Raw genomic sequence first — 21175 nt, forward strand, 5'->3', positions numbered from 1 at the left:
CATCCGGTTACAGAACTGACCCCTTGTCTGGGTCTGGGCCGGACCTTGAACCCCGGACTGCCGATGGCTGTAGCCTTCACCCGGCACTCAGGCTAAGCCCTGACGTGGGTAGGAGGGCAAGGGAGATGGCTGCTGGGTGAAGAAGCCGGGGGGGGCAGGGGGGAAGGCCAGATTTTTCTGGGGGGGGGGAGCGATGCCAGGTGTTCCCTGCGGGGTCCAGCCGAAGATGGCTGACCTTTGTCTCTGGAGGGAGATGCCAAAAGGCAGCCAGGAGCTGTTTGCCCGGTTGAGTGCCAGGGCTGGGGTCATGCCAGGAGGAGCAGCATGGAAGGTGCCAGGTAGTGCCTGATAAAAGTGGGTGCCAGAAAAGATATTGCCCCCCCTCCTCCCTCCTTCCTAGCACTGGTGTTATCTCAATGGGATATGAAATGTCTGCAAGGAAACAGCCAAGCTCGGTGCTAAGGATCTTCCCTTTCCCAGTGGAACAGCCGCCCTTTTCTTCCTATTGGCCAGAGCTGCTGTGGGCGGAACTCTCTTCCGGAACGCCCACGTCGCGTGCCTTTACTTAAAGCATCCTGGCTGAGGATTTCTGGGAGTTGAAGTCCACAAGTCATAAAAGGGCCAATCTAAAGCCACGCGACCGGGTCGTTCCAGAAGAGAGAGTTCCACCCACAGCAGCTCTGGCCAATAGGAAGAAAAGGGCGTCCCTCCCTCTTTGCGCAGGCGCGAGTCTTTCCCCTCACTCTGCGTTGTAGCGCATGCGTGGTCCATCATTCGCGCTGAGGAAGCCTCTTGGGCGCCATTTTGGTTGCGGCCCGGCGGCGCCGTTGGCGGCGGCAATTGGTGAGCGGGGGAAGGTTTGGGCTGGGGATGATGGGAGTGAGTGCCCGAAGCCTAGGGAGACCAGTGGTGAGGCGAAAAAAGTCCGGGGCCGCGTTCACATGTTTCTGGGTCAGCCCGGGTTGGTCCCTCAGCAGTTCTGAGGGGAATCCGCGGCTCGGCGCTTTGCCGTGAGGTGCGTTTTTATTTAATTTATTAATTTTTATTTCGCCTTGATGGAATTTTTATCCTGCTTTTTATGTATTTGGGATAACTCAAGGTAGCAAATTTGCCTGATCCTATTTTCCCCACAACAACCCTGCGAGGTGGGCCTGCCTGGCCTGAGAGAAAAACCGAGCCAACATTCCTCCCACCCCCATAAAGACCATTTATACAGTACACTGCAAAAGAGGGGGATCCAGTTCAAACAAACCAAAATATCTGCTATATTATTTCTTTATCAGCAATTGATTAATATTGGTGAGTTACTTCACCACAATAATTCGCTAATATATTCAGGAATATTACTGAATGGTCTCTGTAATCTAGATAATAAGCAGAGTGACAGTCTTAAATAATATTACTTCGCTACAGTAATTCAGGAATATTAGTGAATTGTTTCGCTACAGCCCAAATAATATACGTAAAATGTAGCCATCTAATTAATATTTCACAAGCATAATTTACTAATATAACCCTCGACTTACGACCACAATTGAGCCCAAAATCTACCTTGCTAAGCAAGACAGCTGTTGTGAGCTTTGCCCCATTTTACAACCTACCTTGCCACCGTTGCTAAGCAAATCAAACGGGTTGTTCAATTAGTCGCCCGGTCGTTAAGTGAATCTGGCTTCCCCGTTGACTTTGCTTGTCAGAAGGTTACAAAAGGATCACGTGACCCTGCAACTGTCATAAATGTGAGACAGTTGCCAAGCATCTGGATTTTGGGGAGGCTGCAGTGTGAAAAATGATCTTGTCATTTTTCCCCCCACTGCCCTTGTAACTTCAAATGATCACTGAATAAATGGTTATAAGTCAAAGATTACCTGTGGTACAAGGCTTTCTCTAATATTCCATTTAAAAGTACATCAGCAACTCGTCCTCTCTTTCAAAGGAAATGAGAGGATGGAGTTGTGTGATTAATTGAATACTGATTGCATCAACTGATTAAAATTGATGGCTTAAATGACAGAACATTTTCTTCTAGATTTGCATAGCACTGATTGTTGAACATGAGATATTAATGAAGAACGCTTAAAGGTAAACCAGCACACGCTTGTTTGCCTGCTCTGCTTAATAAAACATTTATTTTTTATGACATTTATATTCGGCCCATCTCAATCCGCAAAGTGTCTTTGGGTGGCTTAAAATTCACTTGCTGCACATAAGCAACATTACATAGAATAACAGAGTTGGAAGGGATTTTGGAGGTCTTGTAGTCCAAACTCCTTCTCAAGCACTTATACCAGAGGTCCCCACCTTTTGGGCACCAGGGACCGGTTCCGTGGAGAGAGGTTTTTCCATGGACCGGAAGGTGCATGGTTTTGTGTGCTGCCTGCATCCCACAGATGGGGCTTTGCTTGTTTGTGCGGACCGGTTGCTGGAATGCCACAGCCTGGTACTGGTCCACGGACTGGGGTCTGGGGACCCCTGACATACCATTTCAGACAAGTGACTGTCCAATCTCTTCTTAAAAGCCTCCAGTGTTGGAACACCCACAACTTCTGGAGGCAAGTTGTTCCACTGATTAACTGTTCTCATTGTTAGGAAGTTTCTGCTTAATTCCAGGTTGCTTTGCTCCTTGAATAGTTTCCATCCATTGTTGCCTTCAGGTCCTTTGGAGAATAGGTTGACCCCCTCTTTTTTGTGGCAGCCCCTCAAACCCTGGAATACTGCTCTCATGTCACCCCTGGTCCTTCTTTTCTCTAAACTGGCCATACCCAATTCCTGCAGCCTTTCCACTGGGACTCCCAAGGTCCCATTTCTCTTTCTTGTTCTTCTTGAAATCCTCCAGTGATGCGGCACCCACAACTTTTGAAAGCAAGCCTAAAGCATTAGTTATATATGGGTGGCTGAAGCTTCCCCTTATGCATTATTAACGAGGGTGTGAATAAGAGCAGGAATAAGGATGCTTTAATGTGACGAAGGCACCTTGGAGTGAGTTGAAACATTGATCTGGCTTGTCTTTGCTAAACAGTGTTTTCGGTAATTATTGTTTCATTGTACAGTTATCTCCTTCCCTTTTTTCCTTTTATTCTTATTATTTATTGGGCTTACATGCCACCCATCTAGCCTAGAGCCGACCCTAAGCAGCTTACAATAAAAAAAAGCTCAAGATGAAACATTTAAGCGTAATAACCATAAATATTAACACTAGGATTAAGTTGAAATTGCAAGCTGGGAAGAAAGGGAAGAAGATGCAGAAAAGGAGGAGGTGGGGTCTTAGCACATTAACCACCTCCAGAGTGAGATGCCCCAGTTGGGGGCCCAGGCCAGCTGGCAGAGCCAGATCTTCAGGCCCTTTCAGGATGTGTGCAAATCTCACCTGCGGGGTGGTGGATGATATTTCAAAGGGCAGAAGCCACAGCAGAAAACGCTCTTCTCCTGGCCCCCACCAGCTGGAATGTCTTGAGTGCCATGGTCTGCAGTAGACCTCTTCTGCTAGCACAATAAGGATAACCTGGGCCCATGCCTGAAGGGTTTTTATCACCCTTGAAAATGGAACAAGGGACTGGGGATAAACCTCGTCGTGTTCAGCGGGGTAAATTCCCAGATTTCTAAGACTTTGCATCCGTAATCCTATAGCATAATTGGATCCTGAAATGCCATTTCTGTCCTTGTTCCTTACAGCACTGCAAACCATGGAGAATTACCAGAAGTCCAAGGTAGTGGAGAAGCCTTCTCCTCTCCCTTTCACCAGCTTGCCCTCAGACATCATTGAAATGAAAGTGAAGGATGGAAGCAAGATCCGGAATCTGATGGGCTATGCCATTGGCAAGATGGAGCAAGAGACGACGAGACAGATGCTCTTCAGCGGGGTTGGCAAAGCCATCAACAAGACCATCACCTGCGTGGAGATTATGAAGCGGCGGCTCAAGGATCTTCATCAGATCACAAAAGTGTTCTTTCATCAAATAGAGGAGATCTGGGAACCCATTGTGCCAGAGGCTGGCCTGGATCCCTTGACTGTGAAACGAAATATCCCTGCCATTTGCGTTTTGCTGAGCAAAGAGCCCCTAGATCATCAGGAGCCAGGTTATCAGGCTCCGGGATCTTTTGATGCTTTCTGGTTGGAAACGCTGAATTCGGAGTCCCAAAGTCAGCCGAAAAGGAAGAAGGGGGCGGGAGAGGGGCAAGCCATGCAGGAAAGCACCCTTCCTCTGCCTTTTGATAAGAATCCCAAAACAAGCCTCAGTCGAGCTGACAGAATTACTTAACCTACAGAGCAAAAGAAAGCCGGACAGTTTTTCGTGTTGAGAGAGAAAAAGGGAGAACCTTGGAATGGAAAGAGGCTGATTTAAAGGAAGCGGAAGAAAAGAGGCTGAGATTTCAGAACTGCCTGGGTCGGGTTGATCATCGGCATCTAGCAAAAGGGCTCTTTTCTTCCTTTCAGAGGGAAACAAATGCTCTGGTGGATTGTTCTAGTGGTCGAAACAATAATGATTAAAAAAAGCCTTCCTGGTTGGAGGAGATGTGGAAAATCTGTGCCTGTTTACCAAGAAGGTAGCTATGACGTTTGCCTGATTTCCTCAGTGGGTGACTTGGATGTTACCTTAGGATCTAATTCTGTGAAAGGGCAGGTATTTCCTGGTTCCAAAATTGGATGGTGACAGGGGAAGGAGGCCCTGTTTTTCGTGGTATTCTTTGGCTTTAGCACAGGGCTCTCCAAACTTGGCGACTGTAAAACTAGTGGATTTCAACTCCCAGACCGCATGCTGGCTGGGGGATTCTGGGAGCTGAAGTCCACAAGTTGTCAAGTTTGGAGACCACACACACACACACACACACACTCAACCGTTGTAACCTAAGCATCTGCCTTCCTGTATAGTCAAGATTATCATGTTTGATTCAGCGTAAAGATGAGGCGGTCTCGATTGCCCAACATGCAGAGGGTGCAGCTTAGTATGTCTAAAGACAGTTGGGAAAATGCTGAGGTTATTTGATTGTTAAAAAAACGTAAGATTGCACAACAATACTATTTTATTTTTTAAATTTTTAATTATTTTTTTTCCCAATGTTTGAAAAATGTTGATCTATGAAAGGGTTGTTGCTACTTGCTGATACTTATCTCCAGTAATTCTGTTTCCCTCCATAAGTGTTTCCTGAGGAAATGTAAAATGTTATGAAGAGCAGCTTCTTTTTGGTCTTGGTGGCCACAAAGGCGAGGACCTGAGGCCTTCTCACCACAACCCTGACCCCCAGTGGCCTCCCCAAGGAGGAAACTGGAGCAGAGGGCATGAAGTTCCTGTGGGACCTGAGGAGAATCCAGGACATCCCCAGCATATGCTGGAGCCTCTTGGCTAGCCAGTGAGACTCTAAGCTCTGAATCATAGCTTCTTCCATGAAGGAGACAGACACAGATGGAAAGTGCATCTCCTCTACCTTGGCAGCCTCGGGTTAAGCTGGCTTGGAGCTTCTGCTACTCTTCTGCTTTTGAAGGACCCTTTTGTGGTGCTTAAGGGACCTGCAGCTCCTCAGTCTGCTGAAGATGATGGTAGAGGGGCCAGAAGAATCTGTCCAGCTACTGATGGAGGAGGTCTCATAAGTGCTGGAGGACAAGTTCGAGAGGTCCTCCGTGAAAAACGTCCAGCTCCCCAAGGAAACTGCCCTGGGTCTTTCGATCCTGGAGGCTACGTTTCGAGGCCTTCTTCCCTGCTGCGACACTTGCCACATGCTGGATTGTATCAGTGGATGCTGTGCCCTCTGGGCCAAAGGAAATAGGTCCCAGGCAGGCAGAGGTCACACTGGAGGACCAGAGGCAGGACTCATGTTCTTCCTCTACTGAGGTGGCAGGGGAGACTTTGGTTTCCTTGCAAGGCCTGGGAGAAAGCAGGAATCTGGATTTGGTGTGGCCACAGTGCTCTGTGCGTTGCCAATAAATTAGCTGCCAGGCGTCCTGAGCTACTCGCAGGCACACGATTCAAGGACTCTTCTGGGCAAGCCCCATCTCTTTTGGAGCTTCATCCTCTGAAGGTGGAACTCTAGGAAGTTGGTGACTTTTGGAGGAAGGAAAAGTAGCTCTCGAGGGAAGATGGAGGCTTGAGTGACAGCCTTTGAAGGACGCAGTGAGGACATGCGGCCACTGAAGTTCCTCAGGGAACTCTGGACCAAGAAAGGAAGACCCCACTGGTGCTGTATCGTTTTCTTCCTAAGGTGCATCTCCCAGACCTCCCTGGCTGATGGCTGGAAGAACGGGGTCTTCCCTTCTGCAAAACAAAAGCCAAACTCCCTGGTCCCATCAGACAGACGTGGCCTCTGTGCATCCAATCTGGATTTGGTGTGGACACACTGCTCTGCGTTACTAATAAATTAGCTGCCAGGCGTCCTGAGCTACTCGCAGGCACACCTGGCAGTGCAGGTCTTTGCAGAGCAATTGACGGAGATGCTGGTAGGATGTCAGACGGACACTCTTCTGTGGTCCCTGCAGAGAAGAATTGTCCCAACATTGGACCTCTTTGGGGAACATCTTTGCCTGTCCCATCTAAAGGTAAAACGGCTAAGGGGCCCAGGTGGTGCTACATGACACAACCTAGGTCAGGGGTATTCAAACTCGGCTCTTTTATGACTCATGGACTTAATAATTTAATAATTTAATAATTTAATTTGTATACCGCCCTTCTCCCGAAGGACTCAGGGCGGTGAACAGGGCAATACATAATAAAAAAAGAGAATACAAAAATTAAAAAGTGATTAAACCATTATGCCCATAATAATTAATACATATTAAAAATTAAAACTAATTATAAAAACCCAACCCCATCCCGTCAGACCAGGCCAGCTTGTTCAAAAAAGGTTTTGAGATCGCGCCGGAAGGAGCGACGGTCGGGGGCCATCCGGAGCTCGACCGGTAAGCGGTTCCAAAGGTCTGGCGCGCCCACAGAGAACGCTCTCCCCCTGGGGGCCACCAATCGGCATTCTTTGATCGGAGGCACCCTGAGGAGGCCCTCTCTGTGGGAGCGCACTGGACGGAGGGAAGTTGACGCCGGCCGCAGGTGTTGCCGTAGGTAATCCGGACCCATGTCATGAAGGGCTTTGTAAGTCATCACTAACACCTTGAACCTCACCCGGAGAGCAACCAGTAGCCAATGCAGCTCGCGGAGGAAAGGTGTAACATGGGAGTATCGGGAAACCCCCAAGACAACTCGTGCGGCTGCATTCTGCACCAGTTGAAGTCTCCGGGTGGATCTCAAGGGCAGCCCCATGTAGAGAGCATTACAGTAGTCTAGACGAGAAGTCACGAGCGCATGAGTGACTGTACGCAAGGCATCCCGGTCTAGATAGGGCCGCAACTGGCGCACCAGGCGGACCTGGGCAAAGGCCCCCCTAGTCACAGCTCCAATATGTTCTTCCAAAGAGAGCTGTGAATCTAGAAGGACCCCCAAGTTGCGAGCCCTATCTACGGGGGGTAATAGCTCACCCCCCATGGCCAGAGATGGAATAATCGGAATTTCCCGGGATGCCGGCACGAACAGCCACTCAGTCTTGTCAGGGTTGAGTCAAAGCCTGTTCCTCCCCATCCAGACCCGGACCGCCTCCAGGCATCGGGACATCACGTCGAGGGCATCACTGGGGTGGTTTGGGGTCGAATTGAAAAGCTGGGTATCATCAGCATATTGATGATACCCAACTCTGAAACCACGAATGATCTCACCCAGCGGCTTCATATAGATGTTGAACAGGAGAGGCGAGAGAACCGATCCCTGAGGAACTCCACAAATGAAAGGTCTCAAGGTTGATCTCTGCCCCCCTGCCAACACTGACTGCGAACGTCCCAGAAGGTAAGAGGAGAACCACTGGAGAACTGTGCCTCCCACTCCTAACCCCCTGAGACGTCGCAGCAGGATACCATGGTCGATGGTATCAAAAGCTGCTGAGAGGTCTAAAAGGACTAGAACAGAGGAGCAACCTCTGTCCCGAGCCCGCCAGAGATCATTCACCAGCGCGACCAATGCCGTCTCCGTGCTGTACCCGGGCCTGAAACCCGATTGGTACGGGTCTAGATAATCAGCTTCATCCAAGAACAAAGGGAGCTGCTGCAACATCACGCTCTCAACAACCTTCGCCAAAAAGGGAAGGTTGGAGACCGGACGATAGTTGTTTAAAATTGCTGGGTCCAAGGCAGGCTTCTTGAGGAGGGGTCTCACCACCGCCTCCTTCAAGGCGGCGGGAAAACTACCCTGACTCAAAGAGGCAGTAATCACTGCCTGGAGCCAGCCTCGTGTCCCATCCCGGGCCGCATAAGTCAGCCAGGAGGGGCACGGGTCCAACAAACACATGGTGGAGCTCAGCTTCCCCATGATCTTGTTCACTTCTTCAGGAGTCACAGGGTCGAACTCTTCCCAGATTAAATCGACAAGGCCGCCCGTATCCTCATCGTCAGACTCTGCCCAGTCGGAGTCCAAACCGGTCCGGATCCGAGCGATTTTGTCCGACAGAAATCGGCTAAACTCCTCGGCTCGACCCTGCAAGGGTTCCTCTGTCACCTCCTGATTAAGGAGAGAGCGAGTTACCCTAAACAGGGCGGCCGGGGGATTATCTGCGGACGCGATGAGGGTGGCAAAGTGGTTAGACCTTGCCACCCTCAATGTTGCGAGATAAGTTCTCGTAAACGACCTTAGTTGTAACCGGTCGGATTCGGATCGGCTGGATCTCCAACAGCTCTCTAGGCCCCGTCTCTGATGCTTCATCTCGCGGAGCTCCATGGAGAACCATGGGGCCCGTTGGGATCTGCGTCGGGTCAAGGGCCGCATGGGTACAACTTGGTCGAGTGCCTCTGTGGCTGCCCTTTCCCAGGCTTCCACTAGGGCATCGACCGAGCTGTGAGCAAAGGAGGCAGGTGGGGGCCCAAGCGCCGTTTGGAACCGCTCAGGGTCCATAAGGCGCCTAGGACGGAACCATCTTATTGGCTCAGCAACCCCACGACAGGGAGTGGCAAAACGGAAGACCAACCGCAGGAGATGATGATCAGTACATGACAGGGGTGTAGATCATCTAACCACCGTCCAGATAGAAAAACCAGATTGAGCGTGTGACCCCCCCCCGTGAGTTGGGCCCAGAATAACCTGCATCAGGTCCATGGCCGTCATGGAAGCCATGAACTCCCGAGCTAACTCAGATGATCCCCCCAGGGATGGTAGGTTGAAGTCACCCAAAACTATAAGTTTGGGGAACTCAACCACCAACCCTGAGAGGATATCGAGAAGCTCAGGCAGGGCTGCTGCCACGCGACTAGGCGAAACGTACACCAGCAGCAAGCCCAGCTGAGCTCTAGGGCCACATCTCAGGAGGAGGGACTCACACCCGACTATCTGGACTATGGTGGCCTCCCGCGGACATAAGGTCTCCCTCACAACAACTGCCACTCCACTTCCCCTACCCTGAGCCCAAGGCTGGTGCAGCACCCGGAAACCTGATGGGCTAAGATCAACCAGGGGGACCCCGCCCAGGTCTCCGTAATGCAAGCCAGGTCCGCATGCTCCTCCTCAATCAGATCACGAATGAGAGGTGCTTTATTCATTACGGACCTGGCATTAAAATACACGAGCCTGAGCTCAGGTGGCTGCTCATCCTCGCTCCCGGTACCACGTGCTGAAATCAGAGGGTCGGAGCGCATCACCGCTTGAAGACAGCGGGGACGCACTCCTGGATATTGATATGGCCCTCTGTTCATACACCTGCGGCCATTCCCAACCGCCGTGGGAATAGACAATCCCACACCCCGCTCTGGGGCCCCATAGGCCCCCAGCCCAACCCCCACCACGGCGCGATCAGTCCCTGACCTGGTCTGAGAAACGGTTGGTGGAACCCCCCTAGTTTCCAACCAAACCTGTAAACCCACCCCCCTCCCTAACCCCACAAAACATTTAGCTAAAAAACACACCAGGGGCCTCTTGTTAAATTTGGAAGAGAGGCTCCTGTCCCTGCCCAGCCATCTCTCGGGGTCCCAACAATTGGGCCCGTCATCAAGAGGAGAAATCAAAAAACAGGCGGGTCGCTCCCAGGAAGGGGGGGCACCCCTGAGAGCAAACAAATCCTTGCTGGAGTAGCGTAGCTGAGCCATAATTGTCTATGAGAGTCCAGCAGGGCAGACCCATAATTAATGGGGAATCTTGAAACAGAGGAAAATAGATGTCCAGACCGCCACACCAACTCTACTGCCACTAGAGTTGGATAACCGCTGAGCAGGCCAGCCACCATCCTCTCACGACGGTCGCTGGCCAGGACCAGGAAGCGGAATAAAAAATACATCCAGGATAAGGCCTACCCCCCACAGAGCTCACACCTCAAGGGGGGTAGCAGATGGTAGTTCCGGGCCACTCTCTCACAGTGGCTCAACACCTGGGTCCTTCTGAGTCTTTAAAAGGGAGGGAGAACCAAAGAGACAGTCACTGGGGTAAATATAAAAGCCTGCTGGATGGTAGAATAAGCAGGTGTCCCAAATATAAAGATTTTAGTCCATACCTAAAGAAATTGGGTTAAGGGATGCGGTGGCTCAGTGGGTTAGGACGCTGAGCTTGTCGATCAGAAGGTCGGCAGTTTGGCGGGTCGAATCCCGAGTGCCGCATAGCAGAGTGAGCACCTGTTACTCGTCCCAGCTTCTGCCAACCTAGCAGTTCGAAAGCACGTAAAAAATGCAAGTAGAAAAATAGGGACCACTACAGTGGGAAGGTAACAGCGTTCCGTGCGCCTTTGGCGTCTAGTCATGCCGGCCACATGACCACGGAGACGTCCTTGGACAAGCGCTGGCTCTTCGGCTCTGAAACGGAGATGAGCACCGGCCCCTAGAGTCGGAAACGACTAGCACGCGTGTGCGGGGGAACCTTTACCTTTTTTTAAAGAAATTGGGCGGAGGTGGGTACAACACTGGTTGATGGAGTGCAAGGAGCTATAAAGCCCTCTCTGCCAGTCATAATAGATAATATTGCTGTTCCTCATCATGCTGCCATTCCGCAAGTCGCACTAACCGTACCAAGCCACAGCTCTACCGGCTCCGAAAATCAGCTGGCAACAGTCCTAACATGACAAAACCAGCTGGTCGGAGCCGTTACAAGCCGCAGCTCTTCCGGGGTCTTCCGGGTCCAACCAGGGCCCTCCGAAGGTCGTTGGAGCTCAGGGAGACAGCTGCAGGTCCCGTTGCCACTCTGCTGAACCAAATCGCTCCACACGCCATTCTTCCGCGTGTCGCTCCGAGCCGCAGCTCCAACGGCTCCGAAAAACCGCCGGTCGGAGCCATTACGGGCCCAAAACCAGCGGGTTGGAACCGCTAAAGCCATGGCTCTTCCGGGATCTTCCGGGCCCAGCCAAGGCCCCTCCGAGGGTCACCAGAACTCTCAGGGACGAACCTCGGGAACCTCCGCTGCTCCTCAGTTCTGAACGTTCCAAAACGCTCCCTTCACACGCTGTTTCTGTAAAACTCTCCTCGTTGTTCCGAGCAGCGGCTCCATGGGCTCCGAAAATCAGCTGGTCAGGCTATTATCCGCCGAAAGCCAGCTGGTCGAAGCCAACCCAAGCCGCGGCTCTTCCGGGGTCCTCCGGGCCGACCAACAATCTCACGGAGGCAATTTTAGGTATGGAGAATCATTCTCCAGTTCACTCCAGTTCACTCCTGTCCTCTCCAGTTCTCTCATTCCATCTCCCCACACAGAAGGCAAAAGTCTCTGTAAAATTCCAGGGTCGCCAAAAAAGCCGGAGCCCCTCACGGAGCTCGAGCAAGGACGTCCGCCATCTTGGGCATGCGTAGACTTAATTTGCTGTGATGCAGCAAATTTGCTATCCAAAACATTTTTTTCTTCAACTTCAACTTCAGCTATGACGTTTGCCTGATTTCCTCAGTGGATGACTTGGATGTTACCTTAGGATCTAATTCTGTGAAAGGGCAGGTATTTCCTGGTTCCAAAATTGGATGGTGACAGGGGAAGGAGGCCCTGTTTTTCGTGGTATTCTTTGGCTTTAGCACAGGGCTCTCCAAACTTGGCGACTGTAAAACTAGTGGATTTCAACTCCCAGACCGCATGCTGGCTGGGGGATTCTGGGAGCTGAAGTCCACAAGTTGTCAAGTTTGGAGACCACACACACACACACACACACACACACACACACACACACCGTTGTAACCTAAGCATCTGCCTTCCTGTATAGTCAAGATTATCGTGTTTGATTCAGCGTAAAGATGAGGCGGTCTCGATTGCCCAACATGCAGAGGGTGCAGCTTAGTATGTCTAAAAACAGTTGGAAAAATGCTGAGGTTATTTGATTGTTAAAAAAATGTAAGATTGCACAACAATACTATTTTATTTTTTAAATTTTTAATTATTTTTTTTTCAATGTTTGAAAAATGTTGATCTATGAAAGGGTTGTTGCTACTTGCTGATACTTATCTCCAGTAATTCTGTTTCCCTCCATAAGTGTTGCCTGAGGAAATGTAAAATGTTATGAAGAGCATTTTCCCTTTGTAGCTGATGTAACTTCATGTACCTCTGAAAGCACTGATGCTCGAGTGGGCAGGGGCAGGAATTTTATCCGTTTGACTGCAATGACAATACTGATGGATTATTTGTATTCAATCAAACCATTAAAAAAATCACATTCTTAGTACTTTTGAGGCTCGCATCTCGTTATTAACAACATAACAAAAACCTAGGAGCCTAAAGCCTTAGCTGTCTAGCATTCTGTTTTCAGTGTCCAACCACAATTTTCTGAGTTGAAACAAGGAGATTTGATCTTCTTTTCTTGGCCGCCATTCAAAAATAATTTGTAGGATGTGTGTTCCAAGTTTCCAGTTAGGCCTACAGCCCTCCTGGAATATTCTAGTGGTCTTCCATTCACTTTCCAGACATTTTGCTGCTTAACTGTTTCAAGATCAGTCAGAGCAGCTAACAGGTTGAGCTAAGAAAGCTGAGTTTGTAATGTCATCTCTGCTCATAAAGTGACTTTTATCTCACAGATCTGAGATAAAAATTCACAACTGAAACACATTTCAGATGAGAATTGGGAAGTTGCTGCTGAAAGAAGAAAAAGTTTGCCTGTTTCCAGAACATTATGATTGGCACAAAATGAATGATAGTAAGTCCACTTAGCAAGTTTAGGATGGTGGTGGAACTGCAGAACTGACCTAGTTAAGCATGTTGTAAAATTCTGTCAGTGTGAATGTTCTTGAATGCCCAAGCAGTAAATACTTCCAATTATTAGAATCCAGCTTATAGGTAATCTCTGCTAACCAAAACAGTCTTGCTCTTTTTCTAGATTTCCTTGATAATGTTCTACAGTTCATGACATTGGATTTTCAAATATACTGTGCCAAAGATTTAGCAGTCATAGATTGACAACATGTAGCTAAAAACTAAGAGAACAGAAAGAATCGAGAAATAAGAATTACAGATATTCCTTGACTTACAACCACATCTGAGCCAAAAAATTATGTTGCTAAGCAAGACAGTTAAGTGACTTGCCTCATTTTACAACCTTTCTTCGCACAGTTGTTGAGTAAATGACTCCAGCATTAGTATCACGGTTGTAAAGCGAATCAGGTGTCCCCATTGACTTAGCTAGTCGGAAGGTCTCAAAGGGGATCACATGATATTGCAACCATCAAAAAGACATGCCAGTTGCCAAGCTGCTCTTTACCCACAATGATTGTTCTTAATCCCCCAGTGCCCTCCGACATCTAACATTTCCTTTCCACTGAAATTATGGCCTGATGGATTATCTTGATTTAAAAAAAAAAAAATCCAGTTCATTGCTTGCTCTATCTCTTGCTGAACTTGATGCTTTCTTGAATCTAGTATATTTGGATTTAATGCAGTCAAATTGCAGAATTGGGAACATTTATTTCTGCTTCTACAATCATAGCTTGAGACTGGGCTTGAATTTAGGCTGAAAGTGCAGGAGAGATCAGAGCGAGGCTATTTGCTGCAACCATATGCACGGATGCAAAAGCATTCTGCACTTGAGTGAACTCATGAAGAATTTTAGTAAATCTTGATAAGAGATTAGAAAAGAATTTCAGCAAAGCATTTGATATAGTTCCACATAACAAGCTCATTAAAAAGTTGTACAGGCCAGGTTTTAGCCACTGTGTGTTTCAATTGATAAGAAATTGACCCAGGGATAAATCCCAGCGTGTGATTGTTAATGGACCAGGGACCAGTCACAAGTGATGTACCACAAGGCTCAGTCCTAGGTCCTGTTCGGTGTGTTTGTAAGTGATAAAACAGAAGGATTGCTAAGTAAGGTTTGCTTGTTTTTTGCTGAGGACACGAAGGTGTGTAGTAGAGTTGATGGGGTACTTATAACATGGGAAATGATTTGACGTTGCTGAAAAATTGGTCAGAAATGTGGAAATTGTAGTTCACGGTTTCTAAATGTAAGATCACACACTTGGGGAAAAACAAGCGCTGGGGGCACAGTGTTAGAATAATAGAAGAAAAAGATTTAGGAGCACTCATTGCAGATAACAGAATAACAGTTGGAATGGACCTTGCAGGTTGTCTAGTCCAACCCCGAGGAGGCCTTAGACAATTCCGGACAAATGGCTGCCCAGTCTCTTCTTAAAAACCTCCAGTGATGGAGCACCCACAACTGGAGGGAAGCCTTTCCATCAGTTAATTGTTCTCACTGTCAGAAAAGTTTTCCATAATTCCAGGTTGCTTCTCTCCTTGATAAGTTTCCATCCTTTGCTTCTTGTCCTGCCTTCAGGTGCTTTGGAGAATAGGTTGACCCTTTCCTCTTCTCTGAAAAGGAAGACTGCTATTATGTCACCCCCTAGTCCTTCTTTTCATTAAACTAGACATTCCCAACTGCAGCAACAGTTCTTCCTATATTTCAGCCTCCACCTTCTGAATCAACTTTGTTGCTCTTTCCTGTACTCTTTCTGGAATCTCAACATCTTTTTTTACATCGTGGTGACCAACACTGGATGCAGTATTCCAAGTGTGGCCTTACCAAGGCCTTATAAAATGGCATTAACGCTTCACGTGATCTTGATTCTATCCTTCTGGATGACTGCAAAATGAACAATCGGTGTGGCCAGGCAGCCGTGAAGACAACCCAAATCCTGGGATGTATCGCTAAAAGAATCGCTAGCAAGAAAAGGGAGGTCCTAGGACTTTAGTCAGACCCCCACTTGGAGTACTGTGTCCAGTTCTGGAGACCTCACTTAAAAAGAGATTCATAAGATTGAGCAACAAGTCCAGAGAGCGGCAACAAAAATGACAAGGTCAAATAAAACACGAATATCGGCAGCCTGAAGCACAGAAGGGAGAAGGGGGTCATGATTGAAATCTTAAACTCCCAGGTGATTAAGGGGAGCGCATAAAAATAAATGTCATGCATTGGAAGCCCATACAGGGAAATTTTACACCTGGGGTCTGAATTAAGTCTCTTAAAAGAGTAAGGTTGTCGCAGCCAAGATTATTGCAGAAAACAATTGAAAAAGCATTCAGGCTACTTTCACTCCCTCCTCTGGAACTGAATGCCGGAATTTAATACCGGATAGTCCTTGACTTACGACCACAACTGAGTCCAAAATCCCATTGTTAAGCAAGACAGTTTTCCAGTGAGTTTTACCCCATTTTATTTTCTTCCCACAGTTAAGTCAATCACTGCAGTGTTCAGTTACTATCACGGTTACTAAATGAATCCGGCTTCCCCGTTGACTTTGCTTGTCAGAAGGTCGCAAAAGGGGATATAACATGACCCAGGTTGCGGCAGCTGTCATAAATACGAGCCAGTTGCCAAGCGGCTGAATTTTGATCACGTGACCCTGGGGATGCTGCAATGGTCGTAAGTGTGAAAAGTCCTAAATATTGTTCTGTACCAGCCTGCTACCGACCCTGCAGAAAAGGCAGGGACAACCCCTCCACAAACGGCAAGAGGCTGGAATACGCTTGCCAAATTTATTGCAACAAAAACAAACAAGACACGAACCAAGAAACAGAAGCTTAAAGAAACATGAACCATCCGAGCGGTTGCCTTCAGCAAACCAGCCCTCCCAGACATTCCCCTTATATAGAGTTCAGGGCGTGGCTTCTCTCTGCCTCCTTCCGAGAAGCCCCATTGCCTTCCTCTGTTTACTCCTAATTGACTGCCTCCTGCGTCGGGCGTCCTTGAACAGGGCCAGCTGTGGGTCATCTTCATCCACACTGTCAGGCTCACACAGCTGGGTCTCCGTGGTGACCAAGTGGGAGGGGCCTGGCTGAGGGCTATCATCAGCAAGATCTTCAACCCCCTCAGCAAGGTCTTCAACACCCCCCTCCTCCTCTGAGTCGTCCGACCCAACTGCCGAACCCACAGGCTGACCCTGAATCACAACAAATATCTTCTTTTAGTACTGTTGTAACTTCAAACGGCCACTAAACAAACTGTTGTAAATCAAGGACTACCAATAGAGTAGAACAGGGGTGTCAAATTCAATTTCATTGAGGGCCGCATCAGCACTGCGGTTGCCCTCGGGGCAGGGGGGGTATGGCCAGGGTGGGTGTGGCCTACTGGGTGGGCATGCCTAGAGTGTGTATGGCCTACTGGGTGAGCATGGCCAGCTCTGCATCGTTCGCATCAAGGGTGCCTATGGGGGCCTGGGCAGGAGTGGGACAGATCTGAGGGTCTCTGGGCCAGGGCCAAGGCAGTGGGGGCCGTTCCCTCACTGTTTCCAGGATGGCTTCGCGGGCCGCATGAAACCACTTCGCGGGCTGGATCCAGCCCCCGGGCCTTGTGTTTGACATGTCTGGAGTAGAGGGACGCGGTGGCTCAGTGGGTTAGGACGCTGAGTTTGTCGATCAGAAGGTCGGCAGTTTGGCGGGTCGAATCCCGAGTGCCGCGTAGCAGAGTGAGCGCCTGTTACTCGTCCCAGCTTCTGCCAACCTAGCAGTTCGAAAGCACGTAAAAATGCAAGTAGAAAAATAGGGACCACTCCGGTGGGAAGGTAACAGCGTTCTGTGCGCCTTTGGCGTCTAGTCATGCCGGCCACATGACCACGGAGACGTCCTCGGACAAGCGCTGGCTCTTCGGCTTTGAAACGGAGATGAGCACCGACCCCTAGAGTCGCAGGGGAACCTTTACCTTTACCAATAGAGCACCTGAAACTCCACATTAAGATGGCTCCTGGTTTGGTTCGCAAAAGAACATTAAGGCTTGGTCAACCTTACTGAGTTCTTTGATTCCATATGAAGGCTCTTTCCTTTTCCTCATGTGTTGTGTTACGTTTTGTTGCCGGGACACTTCTGGTGAAACCAGCTAATGGAAAGTATCAGGGACAAGCAGAAGGGACCCCTGTGTTTCTTATCGTCCCATCAGCTCAGGACCCCCAAGGACCAACCAGGTTTTTGGCCAAATAGCCACAAACAGTGATTCACCTCCTGGATAGATCCACATTTCCCACAGGAAAGACTTCCATCCCGTCTCCACATTGATTAACGATTATATTTTGAGAATTTAGAAGCTGCCCTTTTGTTCCAAAGTGCATCAATGTAATTCCAACACAGAACAATAAAACCAAGATGAAGCAAAACGCCTCTCTAGCCGAACAGGTTTTCACTTAAAACATAAAAGAAGTTTCAACCAACACCAGACCGAGTGTACGCAGGTTGCTCCTGAGGAAAGGCAAGGATGTGAAACTTAATTATTCTTTTTAATTGTGCCCTCCAAAGGAGAGGAAGAATATCACAGAAATGGGGTGAGCCTGATATCGTCACCCTGTTTGTGTCAAGAGGAACCGGGACGTTTTTTAATTCAGAATAGGGGTGTTAAGCCTAACAAAGCTTTTAACACATCTCTTTGCAACTTAACCTCCTTTTTTAAAAACCATGCACATACTCACTTGCACGCACATCGCACACAAAGACTGTGGAAAAGCACACATTTGCTGCTGAATTTCAACAATGAGCTTGGAAGGGGTCCAGAACAGAGGAGTGTGTGTCTCTGTGTGTGTTATTCCCATTGTTCTGGGTCCTTTTTATTCCCTTCGCCTCCTGGCTGCTTCTCTCACACAAAAAAGGCAAAGCAACAGGGGAAGAAAAACAGTTGGATCCCAGTAAATCCAGTGTTCATTCTTTAAAGAATGCTCAGATATTTGTTCCACAGGTATGATTTTGTTCTTCCAACTGTTATTTTTAGATCTGCCTTTCAAAATAAAAATCCTTCTCAGGCAGCTGGCATCAAGATGCAACCTTTTTTTTTAAAAAAAAATCTGCATCAGATATGGCGGCCCACTGGACCGCCTGACAACGGAGGATCCATACAATAATTTAACCAAGTCAGTTACAAATGAAATGAGGGGTCCTTGGAGCTCTCTGAGCTTGGTTGCTTTCTTGGAGATGTTTCATGAGCCAACTAGGTAACATCATCAGTGCTAGAAGGGAGTGGGGTTTGCAGAGTAGAGGAGCAGGGAGGAGGAGGAGAGAGAGAGAGAGAGAGAGAAGGGGAGAAGGAAGAGGGGGAAGACTGTGAGGATCCTTGGCGCTCTCTGAGTGTCAGGACCCACCCCAATCCACATCTTAGGAAAAGAAAAACTCTTGGAGTCAGTTCTAGTCCAAAAGGAATTTTTACTAGGACATGTTTGGTTGTGGAAATACAAGACAGGACCTGGTATTGTTTTACAGATTGAGACTTTATAAGGAGTTCCCGGTTCAACCCACCTTCCCTCAACCCCATTTGGTCAGCCCCCCATCATTTACTTCGTGTCATCCCTTTCGTGGGAAAAAGGGATCTTCGAATCTTTACGGTTATTGCCTTCTTCCTTTACAGATTCAAATGGAGACACAGGCCAGATGCCTCCTTCCCTAACCCTCCCCTTTGTTCCCCCAGTTCAAAAGGTTTCCCTTGGTCTTTGAAATAACCTAAGGCAGGCTGAATCCACATCCGCTCCTCCTTCCTCAGGAGATGGCAGAATCCAGGAAGGGGGGGATAATGTTTTAAACATACATTTATGAATGTGATATAAATGGATTCTGACACTGAGCTTGGTTGTTGTTGTTTTTTTTGCATCTTTCATGACCCAACTAGATAACATCATCAGTCTTAGAAGGAAGGGAGTTTGTGAGAAAGAGACGGAGACGACTGTGTAGTCCCAACTGCGCTGTGAGCTTGTTTTTTTTTCCCTGCAGACATTTCACGACCCAACTACGTAGCAGCATCAGTGCATCCGAAGGGTACTAATGATGTGACCGAGTTGGGTTATGAAACGTCCGCAATAAACCCACCAACCCAGAGAGCACCAACCGACTCCACAAGTCAGTTCCAAACTGGACAGCAACTTTTGCTCAACGTGTTTCCCAAAACAAGGCTGAATCCCAGGTCTGTATAGTTTCAGGGAGATTTTTAGCATTCCACTCAAAGCGATTTCCTTCCGTCCCCCTTTTTTTCCTATGCCTGAGGAATTCTGGCAGTTGAAGTCCACAAGTCATAAAAAGGCTAAGTTTGAAGACCCCTGATCTGGGTGGTGGGGAAGCTTCTGAAACTAAACCTACTGGCCTTCTCCAGCCTATTTGGTGGGTCTGGGGGGAGATGGCCGCCACGTCCCCTTGGTGTCTCACAAGACTTCACAAGCAGCCATGCTTTTTCCCGATTTTGCAGACATGATACAGACACCTGAACACGTGTGCTGCATCAGCCAGACAACCGCAACAGGGCACATGCATCCTTCCTCATCCTACCTCTGGGCTGCTTCCTCTTAAGCTGCACCATTTTTGTCTTTAGTGGAAAACACCCGATAGCAATATTCCTACAATTAGTTTGCCAAAATCCAACCAGGTGGCAATTCCAGTGACGGGATGGAGAAATCTCTAAAGCGCGCCAAGTGAACGTCACAGTCCTCTTCCCCCGTGCAGAATAACAGCTCCAGATCTTGGGGAGGAATGCAACGTTTTCAAGCAACTTCGCAGTCGACCACGTAGCACTAATTAGTCACGAGACCCATGTGCAGGACACATAAATAGCTCAGAGGCATCCATGGCTGCTGCGTTGCTCCTGACCAATTTGCCAATCAGAGCTTTGGGTTCCTGAAAGGATTCCTCAGAGGAATATTTCCTCTGAGGTCCAGGAAATAGAAGCCAAGCGTCCCTAATTTATTTCAGCCTGCTATACGGATAAATCAGCCAGCCAGCCCAGTCAATTAATTGCACCCATTTTACTCAATAATTGAGTCAATCTGTTTTCTTTTGCCTGCACGTCACGCAAAACAACAAGACGACGTGCTCAGATGATGCCCTAGTGGGTTGCAGATAGTCCTGAGTAGACAATAAGTAATTGGCGGCTTTTTCGTTTTGCCACGTTCCTCCTGGGAGGTTATTGGACCTCGGCAGTTTTTTTGATAAATGGCTGAACACAAAATACTTTCCTAAAATTGCAGGCTAATTAAAACAGGAGCATCTCAGCCAAGCAGAATGTTCTGGAATCCACTTAACAAATTATTCCGCAGCTGGATGCAGTTTGATGGCAGTCAGTCTCCTTGGTTCTCCTTCGGAGGGTTTTTTTGGGGTGGGGGGGATGTCTATCCCCCAAATCTAACTGATATGTTTTTTCTTCTGGGTCCAGTTTGGAAAATCCCAAGTTATGGTTGCAGAGTCAGATCTGCCGGCTGAGATGCGTTTTGCAAACAGGAACTCCCAAAGCCTCAGAAACGGATAAAAGTTTAGCCATAATTTGTCTGTTTCCTAAAATTCTTCCTACAGATGCTTTTAACCTCTTAACAATTCACATGGCCGTAACTGAGTCCGTCCTTCTTGATGCTGGTTGTCTTCTTTCTTCTTTTTTCCGGTCCAAAAACCTTTTCCAAAAAATGGATCTTCGCCACCTGTGTCTGAAGTAAAGGTGGTCCTCAATTTAGGACCACAACCAAGCCCCAAATTTCTGTTGCTAAGCCAGACAGATGTTAAGTGAATTTTGAACCCATTTTGCGAGCTTTCTTTCCACTGTTAAGTGAATCACTGCAGTTGTTAAGTGAGCAACACCATTATTAGGTGAATCTGGCTTTCACCCCCCAACCCCGGACTTTGCTTGTCAGGTCACAAAAGGAGGATCACGGGACCCCAAGGACACGGCAACCGTCATAAATATGAACCAGTTGCCAAAAGCATCTGAATTTTGATCTCATGACCATGGAGATGCTGTAACGTTCGTGTGAAAAACACTTTTCCAATTTTTC

At 48.2% G+C, this 21175-nt stretch overlaps 1 protein-coding gene and 2 long non-coding RNA genes across 3 annotated transcripts in view; 2 read left to right on the forward strand and 1 right to left on the reverse strand.

Annotated features, from left to right (window-relative positions):
• LOC310635662 (ribonuclease inhibitor-like) overlaps positions 1-5124 on the forward strand; it is an 80012-nt gene extending 74888 nt beyond the window's left edge. Inside the window, 2 exon segments of the mRNA XM_083354859.1 lie at positions 3670-4158; positions 4161-5124. Of these exon segments, the coding sequence (XP_083210985.1) occupies positions 3670-4158; positions 4161-4210 (539 nt within the window). The 3' untranslated portion in view covers positions 4211-5124.
• Positions 1-21175, reverse strand: part of LOC310635708 — a 172240-nt gene that overhangs the window by 22164 nt on the left and 128901 nt on the right. The window lies entirely within an intron of this gene.
• Positions 6536-12633, forward strand: LOC310635704. Its single transcript, XR_014491481.1, has 2 exons — positions 6536-7916; positions 10123-12633. It is a non-coding gene; the product is annotated as an uncharacterized lncRNA (long non-coding RNA).

The sequence above is a fragment of the Vipera ursinii genome, assembly GCF_947247035.1.
Source record: "Vipera ursinii genome assembly, chromosome: 2".
NCBI classification, from domain to species: domain Eukaryota; kingdom Metazoa; phylum Chordata; class Lepidosauria; order Squamata; family Viperidae; genus Vipera; species Vipera ursinii.